This window comes from Miniopterus schreibersii (genome assembly GCF_964146895.1).
Source record: "Miniopterus schreibersii genome assembly, chromosome: 19".
NCBI classification, from domain to species: domain Eukaryota; kingdom Metazoa; phylum Chordata; class Mammalia; order Chiroptera; family Miniopteridae; genus Miniopterus; species Miniopterus schreibersii.
This window is the reverse complement of record NC_138119.1, coordinates 9,687,900-9,703,231: the sequence shown is the minus strand read 5'-3', so window position 1 is coordinate 9,703,231 and position 15,332 is coordinate 9,687,900. Positions and strand designations below refer to the sequence as shown.

Sequence of the window (15,332 nt, the reverse complement as noted above, 5' to 3'; positions counted from 1 at the left end):
CTTCAATCCCTGGTCCTACACTCTAACCACTGAGCCACACCGGCCAGGCCCTTCTTGGTCTACACTCTGCCTGTATCTGAGCAGCTAAACATGGCTGAAGAGAAACAGCCCTGCACTGACGGGTTCGCTTTCGTTTGCAACCACGCAGCTCAGCGGCCCTCAGCGGGCCTGGCTGCGGGGCCCGTCTGCGTAGCTAAGGCCCTTCCACTGCTTCCACCTGCGGGCCCGCTCGGGAGGGGGGAAGCGCCCGCTGCTGGGGGCCCTGTTAATGGGTAACAGAAACCTCTTACTTGGCAGGTCCCGCCTTTGTGATCGCCTGGGGCGACGTTCAGATCTGCAGCTTTAAGAGGGAGAAGGGCTGAGGCTTACAGGCGATGGGATAGATTTTTATCTAATCAGGTGAGAGGTCCCGGGGAAAAGTAGGGCAAAGGGTAAGGCTCTGATGAAGTGCTCGGAAGAAAAACACTGGGTGAGTCACTGTTTTGGGGTTCCCGCTGCAGGCGTGGTCTTGTGTTCATACCACCCAGGGAGCAAAGCCAGTGAGATTCTCAATGAGCAACCCTGGCACCACCTGTCATCCCTTCTCTGGTATTTATGGTCAGCTTTTGCCTTCACAGACATTTAAAGAGTTGGGGGAAAATTAGGCGCTTATAGTCATTTTATGTCGATAACAAATAATATGCCACAAAGTGACCAATTTACATAAGTGATCTCCTGTGCTTTTCCTGAGGTCTCAGAATTTTGTTGATAGATAGTTGGCATACTTAATATTTGCATAGCATTTATTTTTTGTTAATACTCACCCAAGGATATTTTTTTCCATTGACTTTTAGAGAGACTGGAAAGGAGGAGAGAGAGAAACATCGACGTGAGAGATATGCGTCTGTTGGTTGCTTCTTACATGACCACCGACTGGTTTGCAGGTTCTACCCCTGGTTACATCTTCAGCTAAAGACAAAAGAAAGGTCTTTACGTAGGAAAAAAAATCTGACAAGATTCACCTTCTATCTTTGTTGAAAAGTCAGCAAAGTAGGTGTAGGAGAGAACTTTTAAAACTTGCTTAAAATTTTTTAAAACTAAAAAAACCTACATGTACTTAAGGGAGAATCATTCATTTAATATCAGAAACAAGACAAGGATGACCACTATCATTTATCACGCTGTACTCGAGATTCTGGCTAATGCTTTAAAAAAGAGAAAGAAATAATAGTTGAGAGGATTGAAGAGAAGATATAAAATTATTATTATTTGCAGATGATGTATTTAGTTTTCTAGAAATCTCAACTAAAGTTAATCAAATATTTGAATTAAAGAAAGGATTCAATAGTTGTCAGAGACATCAATTTAAAAAAAAATCAGCCCTCATCGGCAACCAATGGATGTGTCTCTCTCACATAGGTTTCTCTCTCTCTCTCCCTCTCCCTCTCCCTCTCTCTCTGTCTCTCTCTCTCCCTCTTTCTCTCTCTCTCCTCTCTCCTCCTCCCTTCCACACTCTCTAAGAACCAATGGAAAAAATATCCTCAAGTGAGGATTAACAAACAAAAAAAAGCCCATAGGATTTCTCTACATTAGCATTAACCAACTCAGAACTAGTAAATGCAATTAACAATAGCAACAAAACCTCTATTATGTCTAGAAATTAATTTAACCAAGATTATGTAATACCTCTATGGAAAGACTTTTACAACTTGAATCAACAACATGGAAGATGATTTGAAAAAATAGAGAAATATTCTATGGCCCTTGGGTGGCACAATTTACATTAGAAAGATAGTTATTCTTCCAAAATCCATCCACAAATTCATTGAAACCCAATAAAAATGCCAGTTGGATTTTTTTAGGAACTTGGTTATTATTTTTCTGAAATATCGATTTTTTTTTTAAGTTTCAGAAATGTCTAAGTTAAACTTGAAAAACAAGAACAGTGAAGGACACTTCTTTCAGGTATACCAATTCCAGTAATAAAAATGGTGGGGTTTTTTTGGTGCAAGAATAGGCCACTGGGGTAAAATAGAGTACTCAGCAGCAGACTCATGCCCACATGGGCATTTTCATGATACATATTGTGTCACCAGTTAATTGGGGGAGGATAGATCATCTACTAGATATGTATTTTGTGAAGAAATGTAAAACTAAACTAACACGGGGAGCCGAAGGTATTTTGGGAGTCTATCATTGGAGAGAAATTTGTAAAATGTGGTTGGAGGTACAACACGCAGGCCTACGAGATGGTCAGGCTCAGAGTTCAAGTGCACACACGTGGCAACATTGCTGAACTAAGGCAGAGTAACTTTTACGTAAGTTTAAACTAAATACTCACAGAGCAAAATACATATTTTACAAAAACAGCTACAAATAGGAATGGTTGTCAAGGTGGGGTGAGGGAGGGAGCTGGCGTGGAAGAATAAATGATAGAAACACAGATTTTATATCCATAGCTACATGACTGACAGTGCAGTGGTATTAACACAGACTTTGGCGTCAGCTGTATCCTACCTGGGTGAACTCAACTAATCACTTAGAATTCCTTAGAATCAGTTTCTTCGCTTATTAGTGGGGAAAATAGTAGTTCCTGTGTCATTGGAGTATGGGGATGGTGAAGGCGGGTAATGCGTGTAAGGCTCTGAACACAGTACCTTGAACACAGTAAGTGTTGGATAATTGAACGCTGTCATTTTTACCTTTGTGTCTTGGGGAGGGGAGGAGAAGGTGAACCCGTCTCCACGGGCTGAAGGGGACCCGGCCTGCAGAAAGTCCAGAAGCTCCCTCTCACTGCCCACGGCCCATTTCCTCGACCAGAGCCCGTGCCTCTCGTTTGTGCACACTACGGGACCTTGGGAAATCCAGGCAGGGTCTGCGTGTGAATGCTGTCAGCCTTTCGTGAGAGAAAAAGAGCCATTTGGCTGTAAGGAAGGAACTTGGCAGCCCGCGACTCCGCTGGCTTCAGGATCTAGGGCATCAAAGCACCGTCGCCATCCCTGCAGGTGTTCTAAGCCTGGTGAATGCGATCATCGGGCTTTTAGCTCCAATCAGAGGCAGAATAGATTTCCTCTTGCACCCACTGGGAAACTTTTTTGAAAGCTGTGTTTAGTTATGGGGCGGGGGAACTAGAGGAAAAGTCAGGTAATAATCCTACAGAGCAAACAGAATCAGAACAATGAAATGCTTTGCTTGGGCAATGGTGCCAAGGACTTTGGACTTACACTCCCGTTAAAATGCTGGTGCCTGAAAATTATTCTTAAATATCCGGAATTCTTAGTAAAAACATCTGGGCAATAAACGTACATTTCCCCCCACAAAGGCTGTTTCCTTGACTGTTCTCTTCTTACTAGGAAGACAAAACTCGTTTCAGAAAAATGCAAATAAGCAAACAGAAAGCATGCCCAGATGCCGTCACAGCCATGGTTAACACCTTCATGTGCGTCGCAGAGAGGTCGAGAGCTATTCAAAGTCACACAGCTATTCATCGACACACCTGGAATTAGCACTCAAGCGTCTTTGACAACAGAATTCAGGATTGTCCTTGTCTTCTGACATATAAACACTTGCCTTTAGGAACCTAAACACTAACAGGTGTCTCTCAGACTAGAGCTGTGTACCTTTAGTGCTATGTAGAAATAATTCAGGGAGTTGTCTGGTTCTCTGAAAAAAACCCCACACCTCTAAAAGTGTATTTTCATTTTGCTGGGGATGTGAGGTGAAAGAGAATTTCCTTTGTATGCTTGATGACTTTCTGAGTGACGTCTTGAGATTTCTATGCTGCATTTGCACATAGGATGCATTCATTGGCACCAAGTTGGGCCACTTTAACTATGAACCAGTGGGAGAGGACACAGGCTGATTTCCTACGTCACACAGTATTGGGTTGAGGCCAAGTGTGGCTGCCAGGCCCTCAAAGAATGAAGGCATTGTAGTTGCGATGGAGAAAAGCAAAGTGATATTTGAGCCACAGAGTAACCGTTGAACTCCCAAAGAACCTGCACTGTGGCAAAACATACCAGGCTTCTTTTGTTAGCTTAGCTTAGTTGCAGCAAACCAATGAATTCTGTTAAGGCAAATTAGTGTGAACTTAAAGTTTACTAGATAGTTTTATTTCTATTTAATGTCATTTTTTCTTGGTTTTATCAGGGCTACCAGCATAAAGGATCTATACCTATTTTAATGTGTATATATTTAATGTAAGAAGATAATTTTCTTATACACTGGGGATTCACAAGATTTTTCCCTATTAAAAATTCTGCACATTACTGAGATTTGAAAACAATAATATTGTACTGTTTTTGTGTATATTCTTTAGCTATTTCTTTGTGATTACCATGGGGATTACATCTGACATCCTAATACCCTAATTGTATTTATATCATCTTAACCTCAATAATATACACAAATTCTGCTCTTTTAACAGCTTCATTCCCACCCCTTCCAGTTGATGTCCTAAAATTAAATGTAAACTTTTTTTTAATGCACTAATTTCTTAAATTATGTAGAGAACAAACTGGATTTACAAACCATTGTTATAAAATTACCAGCTTTTAGACTAACAGCTTTTTAAAATGTATTAGTCTATTAAGTCATGTAGAAAACAAAAAGTGGAGTTACAAACCCTTGTTACAATACTAGCTTTTACAATTGCCCATGAACAAATGTTCTTAATTTTGATGAAGTCCAATTAATTATTTTTTCTTTTGTTGCTTATGCTTTTGATGTCATATCTAAGAATCCATTGGCAAACCCAAAGTTATGAAGATTTACCCCATGTTTCCCTCTAAGAATTTTATGGTTTAGCACTTGTATTTAGGTCACTGACACATTTTTAGTTGGTTTTTGTATATGGTGTGAGGTAGGGGTCCAATTTTATTCTTTACCACGTGGAAATCCACTTTTCCAGCACTATCAGTTGAATAGATCTTTTCTTTATTGAATGATCTGATTCTCTTTCAAAAACCAGTTGTCCATAGGTGTATGGATTTATTTCTGGACTCCCAATTCTATTCCATTAGTTTGTATGGCAGTCCCTTTGTAAGCCAGTACCACACTGCTTTTGTTGTTGTTTTGTTTTTTAAAATGTTTTTTATTGATTTCAGAGAGAGAAAGGGAGAGGGAGAGAGTGATGGAAACATCAATGATGGGAGTCACTGATCTGCAGCCTCCTGCACCCCCCCGCCCCCCGGGGATGGAGCCTGCTAGCAACCTGGGCATGTGCCCTGACCAGGAATTGAACCATGACCTCTAAGCCACATTGGCTGGGCAGTAACACACTGTTTTGATTACTGGAGCTTTGTAGTAAGTTTTAAAATTGGAGAGTGTGAATCCTCCAACTTTGTTCTTATTTTTCAAGATTATTTTGGCTTGCAATTACATATGAATTCAAGAATCATCTTTAGTATTTCTCAAAAAAAGACTGGAATTTTGATAGTGATGGTGTTGAATCTGTAGATCACTTTGGGTAGTATTGATACCTTAACAATATTAAATTGCCCTATCCGCGAACACAGACTGACTTTCCATTTATTTAGGTCTCCTTTCATTTCCAGCTATGTTTTGTAGTTTTTCATGTACACATCTTTCTCTTCTTTAGCTATATTTATTCCAAAGTATTCTATTCTTTTATTAAATGTTATTATAAAAGGTATTGATATCTTAATTTCCTCTGTGAAATGTTCATTACTGGTGCATAGAAATACAACTGATTTTTGCATATTGATCTTGTACCCTGAGACTTTTCCAAATTCATTTATTAGCTCTACAAGCTTTCTCATTTGGTATATTCTATATACAGGATCATGTCATTTTTAAGTAGAGTTTTACTTCTTCCTTTGCAATTTGGATGCAGTTTTATTTCTTTTCTTGTCTAATTGCTCCAGCTAGAACTTCCAGTATAATGTTGAACAGCAGAAGTGAAAGCAGGCATGTTGTCTGGTATCTGATTTGGGGAGAAAGTGTTCAGTTTTTCACCCTTGAGTATGATGCTACCTGTAGGTTTTTCAAAAATGCCTTTTACTATGTTGAGTAAGTTCCTTGTTTTGTGTTGGTGTCTCTGTATTGTTACTTACTGTATTTTTATTTTGTTCACCTCTACTTCTTTGCTATAATGACATGTTTTTTCCTTTGGAGATTATAAATGAATTAAGTGGGCCAAGGTGTCTTTTCTCTCTCATGTATGCTATAGTCAGAAAAAATAAAATTTCTACATTTTGGGGATATTGTCATCTAAATTTCCTTTTTTCTTCTTCATTTTAACAGGTAATGCCAAGAATCTGGCACTAATCCAACAAAGTGTTTGTTTGTTTTGGTTCATATCAGCCTAGTGTTCCCCATTTACCTACCACCTCTGCCCTGGAATCTGACACTTTTGTGTGTTTCCCCAACAGTGAATCACCCAGAACCCTCTTAGGACCTGTGGTGGCTTTTGCTAAAGTATCAAGACACTTTGCGAGAATGACCCCTTCCCACCTGCCTGCCGTCTTGTCTGGACTCCAAGAAGAGATCTGCCTTTGGGCTGACTAGCTCTTTAATGCTGGGTGCGGAGAAATACATTACTTCTGCTGTTTTCCTCTTTGACAACTGAAGAGTGACAAGGGTGTGATGGGAGGAAGGAAGAGGCCAGGAAAGGAGAGGGGCGGGGCAGGGCCAGGGCTCTGTTTCGTGTCCCCTCTTCGCTGTGTGTACCCTTCTCTCAGCCAGCACTCGCTACGGTGATCGGAACGTCCTCAGGTCCCGGCATAAGACTTTGTTTACTGGTTGGCGGTGCGACGTGGGCGAAGCCAGTGGCCGTCCACGCGCGGTCCAGCCACGCACCCTCTCCTGTCCGACGGTGTGTCCCTCTGAGAAATGCAAACGCAATCCCACCAAAGCCACACTTCCGTAACCATCAAGTTCGTATTATTTCTTCTTACGTTGCCAAGTAGATCCCTGACCCAAGGAGTCATGAATCTTCATGAGGCTAAATTACCTCCTCGGGTATTGGAGCAACCACCTCCAATAAAGGATCTTGGAGCTCACAGGCAGAGAGACTCGAGCAAGGCCACGTGGGTTGCCAGTGGCAGGGAAGAGACAGTCACCCAAGGCCCGGCTCAGCTCCACCGCACCTGCTGTGACTGTCATCTCCCCTCAGAGGCTGCAGCCTGCACAGTGAAGTACCCACCACTCAGCCCTGCTCAGAGGCCACGCAGGCAGATCACCTCCATCTCTCCACTCAAACGAGGGCTGCCCCGGGGAGGAGCTGTTCTAAGGAGATGAGAGGCAGAGACTAAGGAAGGAGCTGAAGAAACACTCGGGGTGTTTTCTGAGTCTCATTTCACCTTTTCTCTTCCAGCACAACTGAACTGGACCAGAACAGCCTTCGATGCGTGCAACTCTCTGTTAAGAGGTGGCCCTGGAATTTAGGGTCCACATCAGCCCAGTAGGGACTCTCCTGGCTGACGTTCCCATGGCCAAAGGAAAAAGAGGCGGGTGGCCGAGGAGGGGCGTGCGGGATGCCCAAGCGGAGGGGGCTGGGGGCTCATACCGGGGTTCTTCCTCCCGCCGTCAAACCTGTATCCCTGATGGCCAAACACCCAACTCTCTCATCGGGGGGATGTGCACCCCTAGTCTGCCCGAGACAAGTGGAGGTGGAGAGTGTGATGGACAGCGACTGGGGGTGAACATTTAGCGCCAGGAGCCTCTGCCTCTAGCCTAATAAAATCAGTGCAATAAGAACCCCAGCAGCCTCGGTTACTCGTTTACTTTCTGAGACAAAGATCAGGGGCGGCCAGCGGGGCAGAGAAAGAAGAGGGGGGGCCCCGCGCGAGGGCCCGCAGCGACCTCGGTTCTTGCTCTACGGCCGGTACTTGCACAGGAAGTGTTGGACCTTGTGGCACTCCTTGCTGTCCCAGGTCAAAAAATCTGCAAGAAAACGAACAGACATGGAAATGCATCGGGTTCTATGCTGAGCTCAGCAACGCTTTCTGGGTGTTCTGCTTGGAAAGGTACCGTGAAGGTGAATTTTATGTGTTGACTTGGCTAGCACGTGGTGCCCATGGTCAAGTACCAGCCTAGATGTTGCCGTGAAGGTATTTTTTAAAAATGTGATTAGCATTTAAATCAGTAGACTTGGAATAAAGCAGATAGCCTGTCACAATGTGGGTGATCATCTAATCAGTGAAGGCCGTAAGAGAAAAGACCGAGGTCCCCCAAAGAGGAGGGAATCTGGGGTTCCCCAAATGTGACATATTCCTCCCTCGTGGCATAAAATAGGACTTAAAAAACACACAACACCCATATTTAAGGAAAAAGGGAGTGGGTGTAAAGAAAATGTTAATAACCGAACAGCTGGTACATTGATATGGCAGGTTGTAAAATGGTTGCAAATGACTGAAGGTTGGGACACAGTGTTTGTGACAAGGCCACTGTCCTGGAGAACAAGACAGGTGTGAAACGAGGGAGGAGCAAGTCCCTTCCTGCTCAGAGCAGGTCAAGGGGAGGGGGGAGGCGATGCTCGGAACTCACCGCTGTTGGCGTTCATCTCCGCGCAGTGCTTGTTTGCAGCCATGGACCTGGACTTGCTAGCCCAGGTTTTGAATAAATACAAGGTCCCGTCGATCCACTGCCACTGCTGCCTCTGGAAATGACAGGAGACAGGACACGCAGGCGTCAGCCCCCCAACCTCTCACAGCCCGGGGTCAGCGCTCACTCCCTCACAGCCCAGGCTCTCCCCTCGGCCCCTTTAAAACTCAGTTTTTATTGTAAAAATTGGGAAAGCACAGGAATGTGTGAAGGAGAACAAATTGAAAGTCACTCCATAAACACTACTGATCTCTTAGGGTATTTACTTCTACCGTAAACATTTTTATCCATCACAGTATTTTTAAATACTAAAAACCATGGTGATCTTTAAAATACATACCCAACTTGGTATCTTGCTTCCGAAGCATTTTTTAACAGTAAGGATGTAGCATAATTTACCTGAATGATTCCCCTAAGGATTGATGTTTATACTGTTTTCAATTTACAATGATTACAAATAATACTGCTATGAACAACTTGGCTCATCAAGCTGTTTCTGTACTTAATTTTCTTGGACTAGAATCCCAGAAATAGGACTAGTGGTCAGAGGGCATGCATGTCTTGAGGGTGTTGAGATGCATTGCCAAACTGCTGCCCAAGACAATTCACTCGGAGGAATTTACATCGCCATCTACTGGGCGATTTGTTCCTATCCTTAAAAATATTATTGATTATGACAAGGCAAAAGTTTGACATCATAAGTCATGTCACTTTAATTTGCATTTCTTGATAACCAGAGACACCACACACTTTTCAGAATGTTTGTTGGCCACTTACTTTCCTCAGTCATCAATGTAAAAAATTAAGTTACAAAAACTCTCTAGTGGAAATAGCTTTAAATATTTATCTCGGAATGAGAGAGCTCTGGTTGATAGCAGTGTGAATACATAAAAATGGAAAATTAATTTTAAAAAATATTTGTGACATCTATGGTAAAGTTTTATCAAGAAGCAGTCTGGGCCCTGGCCGGTGTGGCTCAGATGGTTGGGCGTCATCCTGTGCACCGAAAGGTTGCAGGTTCAATTCCCAGTCAGGGCACATGCCCAGGTTGCAGGCTGGATTCCCAATAGGGGGCATATAGGAGGCAGCTGATCAATGTTTTGCTCTCACATTGATATTTCTCTCTCCCTTCTCTCTCTCTAAAAATAAAAAATAAATAAATAAATAAAAGCTGGTAATTTTGTGTCCTAAGGTTTGGGAGGATTTTAATTAGAACTGGACCCTGACCTTGAGGCCTGGGCCCTCTCAGTTGGAGGTGTGTGACTGAGCAAGATCCTCTCTGTGTGCCCTCTGTCAGGGGCCTGGCAGCCGGTTCCCAGGGAGGGGCTGTCTCCCTGGCTTCCCCAGGGGGGCATTTGTGGGCCACGTCTGAGTTTACCTTCTGTGGGTCATGGAGGCCGATCCACACGGGCAGGTTTTTCTGATAGCCACTTATGTACTCTGAGATGGCCTTAGCTTCCTTTAAATTCTGAATAGACGCCAGGTGGGCTCCAAAGGACTGACACTCGAGCTGTGGGCAAGGAGAAGTCAAGATAATGATGCCTTGAGGCCTAAAAGCATAACCCTCACCTCAGGCCCTAGTGCTCCAGGCAGCAGGGACTTGCATAGCCCCACCTCCTCCAGAAGTTGTCATCTAATCCCCACAGAAGACTTCCTGTCTTTCCAGTCACCCAAGGGCAGAACACACTGTCAGGTCTCAGAGGACAAAGCAGCTCCAGGCAGGGGCACGAGCTTTAGGGTCCATGGAAGTGCCTGGGGTCCTGGTCTCGCCTCTCATTAGTGTACGTGACCTGGATAAGTCACCTCACCTCTCCGAGGCTTAGTTTCATTATCTCACATTAATTTGGCACTTTTTAAGGCCAGAGTAGACTTGGATCCTTGGTAGCTATGTCACGGTAGGTGCTCCGTCATTGCTCAGTTGCCCATCTGGGCCCAGATCCCCCCATATCCCCGCATGAGGGTCCCTCACAGTCACTTCAATTAAACAACCTCAGTCCAGAGAGGCAGCAGCCCCACGCTCCTCTGAGGTAACTCAGTTTCACTGGCTCTTTGGGTGTCTCTTAGGCAAAGCTGCGGCGAAACACAACTGATGTGCATGTTGGGCCCGGCAGACACCACTCTGCAGCCCTCTGCCGCCCTTTCGGCAGGGCCCTGAGGCCTGAGCGCAGGCTGCCCACGCCGGCTCCCTGTCTCGTAAATCTGCTGCAGTTCAATCACTGTTCCCGTGATTTCTCAGCTCCTGGTCTTCCTCTGGCTCAGGGGTTTCTGCCTTTCTCCTGACAGTGAACTCCCGGAGGGCAGGGGCTGTCCCTTCTTCATTCTTATGCCCTTGCAGCCCATCTAGGGTCTGGGCAGAGAGCACGTGCTCCATCAATGCTCGAAAAATGGAATGAGTTGGACACACAACCCTCTTCCCTCCCTTTAACCAGCCAGGTGACTCCTCAGGATGCAAAGCAAGGGCTGGCCCTTGATTCTAAGTCAAAAGAGGCCCGGAGCCCAGGGTGGGCCCTGGCTTTAGAGAAGCCCGTCCAAGCGGGGCCCGCGCTTCTTACCTCAGCATCTGACCAGTTCCTCAGCTTTCGGAAGTAGCCGTAGCAATTGGACTTGTGGTAAAACCATCCGGTAGCACAGCTGGGCCTCAGGATGATGTCTGCACACAGACAAAAGGCAATGACGAGCTCTGACTGCAAAAGCCGTCCATTTCCACACGTGGTCCCGTTTACAGACCTGGGGCCCTGAGGAAGGACCCTCTTATGCTCTCAGTTCTTTAGGCGGCGGGCCCTTCTCCCAGCCCTCCCCAAGGGGAGCTGTGCCCCCTGACCAGGGAAGCTGTGCTGGGGAAAATGAAATAATCAGATCCTTCGCGGATTACTGGACGCTGGCTCTGAACCGACACTAATTCCAGGAGAAGCAAAATGTCACTCCACCAGTCAGGGGAGGGGCTTCTGGAGTCAGGTGGTCAATGGAGTATTGGCTCAGGCCCGTCTCACAGTGGGGACATCCTGTGGTTATTTCCCGTCACTGAATGCATGATTGGCTAGACACACTCAGCACCAGGCAGAACCCCCACATTGGTACCGAGATCAAACAGCTATAATTTCAGGCATCACAAAGAGGGAATGGAGTTTTTTTTTTGTCCAGGAAGATACAGGACAGGTTAAATGGCAACTTGGCTGAAAATTGAGAGTAGGTAGGCTGTGGGTCAGTAGCCAGGGGAGGGGACACATTAGGCAAAGGGGGTGGGTGAGCAGGGAAATAGAAAAAGGAGTGGGCAAGATGGGCACGGAAAGGGCAAGTACGTGTTTGTCTGAAGCGCAGGGTATCCGCCAGGTAAGCAAGGTTGAAAGGGAAGGAGAGTCAGGGCCTAGGTGCCAGGGAGGCGTGATCCAGAGAGGCCACGCTCTCCTTGCTGGGCGACTGGTGAATGGGCCACGTCACTGGGCCATTCAGATTGCCTTGTTTAACTACCAGAACCTTCCTGAGAGATAGATGTCCCATTGCACAGATAAGAACAACTTCTCAAAGAGGTGATGTGGCTGCCCAGCCGGTGTGGCTCAGTGGTTGAGCATTGATCCATGAGCCAGGAGCTCACGGTTCAATTCCCGGTCAGGGCACATGCCTGGATTTTGGGCTTTATCCCCAGTAGGGGGTGTGCAGGAGGCAGTCGATCGATGATTCTCTCATCATTGATGTTTCTATCTCTCCCTCTCCCTTCCTCTCTCTGAAATCAATCTCTTAAAAAAAAAAAAAAAAAAGAGGTTAAGTGGCCTGTTGAGGTCCCTTAGATGGAGGTGAGGTGGGACCTGGGAAAGGGCTAGAGTTCCTCCAGCAGCCCTGGAAACCTGACCCCTCCTCTCGTGGTGCTAGAGCTCCCTGTCACCATGTGTGTGGCAAAGCCTTTAGCTGCTGGCACATGGCCCGGACTGCAACAGTCTGTTTATGCCTTCGCTTCTAGATGTGGCCTCGGGAACATTCTGTAACCTCTTTTAGCTTTAATTTTCTTGCTTGCACAGTGGACTGATAATATGTACCTTTCTCATCGGACTGTTGGGAGGGTTAAATGGGCTAATGCATGGACAGTGATCAGCATAGAGCTGGTACGTAGTAATTGCTCAATAAACAGTAGCTGCTTAACCGACTGCGGCTATTAAAATAATCACATTATCATTATAGCTGGTGCAATATTTTTGAAAATAGTCCCTGGATGGAGCCTTTTGTTGTCCGCAGATCGTGATGCTTTTTGTCTCCCTAGTCGCTGAGTGAATTGTTTCAGGGGAAGGGCAGCCGAGAGCCAGGACAGAGAAATCCCTGCTGAGGCAACAGGGTAATGATCTTGACCATCAAGTCTTGTTGAGAGAAAATTCGCTTCTCGTTCCCCATGCTCCCCGTCAGTGCAAGATCAGACTTTTTCCATAAGCCATAATGCCAAGAATACCTAGGATGTGTCGTGACAGGGTCCCCCAAGACAGTAATAGCAGAAAGCCTGTGCACAGCTGGGAGGAAGATCTGTGGAAAAGTAATGGATGGGCCGGGGGTGAGTGTTCTGGCTTTACCTTCTCCAGGAGAGAAACCAGAGGGGTTGGGAGAAATCCCGCAGTGGGGGAGGGGCTTGTTTCTCGCGTCCCAGGGTAGAACTTGGGCAGACTTCAAGCTGCCTTAGGGAAGCCAGAACCAGAGCAACTGGAACTACCTGGTTAGCTGGTTAGAAAAGGCCAGGGGAAGCGGCTGTGGGCTCAGTTCCAGCTGAGTGGCTGATACTTACCGCCCAGGACTTCGGTGCTGGCGACCAGCAGGAGCAGCCACACGCTTTTGAAAGCCATCTTCCTCTTCCCTGGGGGACAGACGGACAGGCTTTGGAAACCTTTACTGAAAGGATCTCAGGGCCCTTGTCACTGTTGCCTTGAAGCTCCTGGGTTCACCTAGATCTGCAATCCAAACACATTTGCACTGGTGAGACGGACCCAGGAATTTATTTATTTTTTATTTTATTTTATACATTTTTAAAATATATCTTTTCTTGATTTCAGAGAGAGGAAGGGAGAGGGAGAGAGAGATAGAAACATCAATGATGAGAGAGAATCATTGATCAGCTGCCTCCTGCAGGTCCCCCACCGGGGATCGAGCCCACAACCCAGGCATGTGCCCTGACCAGGAATCGAACCGCGATCTTACAGATCATAGGTCAATGCTCAACCGCTGAGCCACGCCAGACTGGGCAGGACCCAGGAATTTAGATGCCAAATCACATATGGAGAAAAAAATATTTTTCTGGCTAAACCAAGATTATACAATAAAGGAAATCTTCAATTAAATGTTCAGCAGATTAGGAAAATTCACTTTATGAGGTGTTGTTTTCACCTGCAAGGTCTCTGGACCAGTGCCAGGGGCCTAAGTATACTGGGCTGAATGGTTTAAAAGCCCCAGTGGAGGCATTTGGTATATTGTGGAGAGCCTGCCCCTGCTGTTCTCAGGAGGACACCACGGGGAGTCACAGGCAAGATTTCTCACCCATGTGGCAGCGGTGGGCTCTCTGTAGCCAAGCCAACCCAATCAAGTTGGTCCCAGCAGTGAACTGTTTGCTGTTAAGCTTTAAAAGTGAATATATGGTCTAATGCCCACATTTTACAGATGAGAAAACCTGAGGTTGACGGGTCTGAAGTCATTCGCTCATAGTCACCCAGCTACAACCAGATTTTCTGACTTCAGCGGGAGGCAACAATCAGTGCTTCTCTCTCCCCCTCCCTCCCTCCACTCTCTAAAAATCACTGGGGAAAATACCTGCAGGTGAAGATAACAACAACAAACTGAAGAAGCCGAACATCTCTTTATATAATCGTTAGCTTTTTAAAGGTTCTTTTGTAAATTTTTGGTTTACAGCTTGGCACACTTTCCTGTTTGACCGTTTATCTTTTTTCTCAGGAATTTGCAAAGCCTTTCTTTGAACAGTTATTGTTGTTGTTTTTTTTTTTTATATTACTAAGATTACCTCCCGGTTTGTATTTTGTTTATATATTGTTTGCCATACTGACAATTTCAAAAACTGTCATAACCATCTTCTCTAACTTTTAGAATTCATATTAGAAAAACTGGCCATCACCATCCACACGCCCACCCATATTCGCCTCTGTTTTCATCCATCTGGCATTTATTTTAGCGTAAGCATGAGATTGGGTCCAAGATTTCCCCCCAAATAATTATTAAGATGGGCAATCCGTTGACTTCTCATTTACGCATGTGTTATGATAAAAAAAAAAAAAAAATCAGGGCACATGTTCTAACTCTCACAGAATAGATTGCTTAGGGGGAATGATGGCTGTAACATTTGAAACGGAAACTTTCCTGGAAAATCTAAAGATGAGCACCATATGGACACTTGGACACAGTGTTAAGCAAGAGGAAACAGAAGGATGAAGAATATGGGGCTGTGAGGACCGCCCCCCCCCCCCTTTTAAAAATCATTGCATTCGCCCTGCACTCCTCTGACAAGCTTCCTCCCACAGCGATGGAGGAATTCTCAGCGCCCCGAAGCACCCCTGAAACACAAATAGTAAGAAGGCCTCTGCCAAGCCCACGATCTGGGGCTGGGGAGGGAGGCGCAGCATCTTTCCGAAGAACCTATAAGTGAATGTTAGCGAACCCCACTCATGAGTATTCACGGCTCATCTATCTAATTTCACCCCAACAACGAGGCTGCCCTGCAGGTGCCACTTGCTTCCTTTACACGTGAAGACGCTGGCAGTCGTTAGGGTTGACTCTCCCGTCCTGGCCGGGTGGCTCAGTGGGTTCAA

General features: G+C 45.5%; 1 protein-coding gene across 1 annotated transcript; it reads right to left on the bottom strand.

Moving 5' to 3' along the window:
• Window positions 1–7,708: 7,708 nt before the first annotated feature.
• On the bottom strand, window positions 7,709–13,364 carry REG4 (regenerating family member 4; the record flags this gene model as incomplete). The annotated part of the gene is made up of 5 exons (XM_081121877.1): window positions 7,709–7,884; window positions 8,488–8,599; window positions 9,923–10,054; window positions 11,097–11,302; window positions 13,307–13,364. The coding sequence occupies 5 exons, from the start codon at window positions 13,362–13,364 to the stop codon at window positions 7,817–7,819; spliced, it is 576 nt and encodes a 191-aa protein (XP_080978003.1). The 3' UTR covers window positions 7,709–7,816.
• Window positions 13,365–15,332: the final 1,968 nt, after the last annotated feature.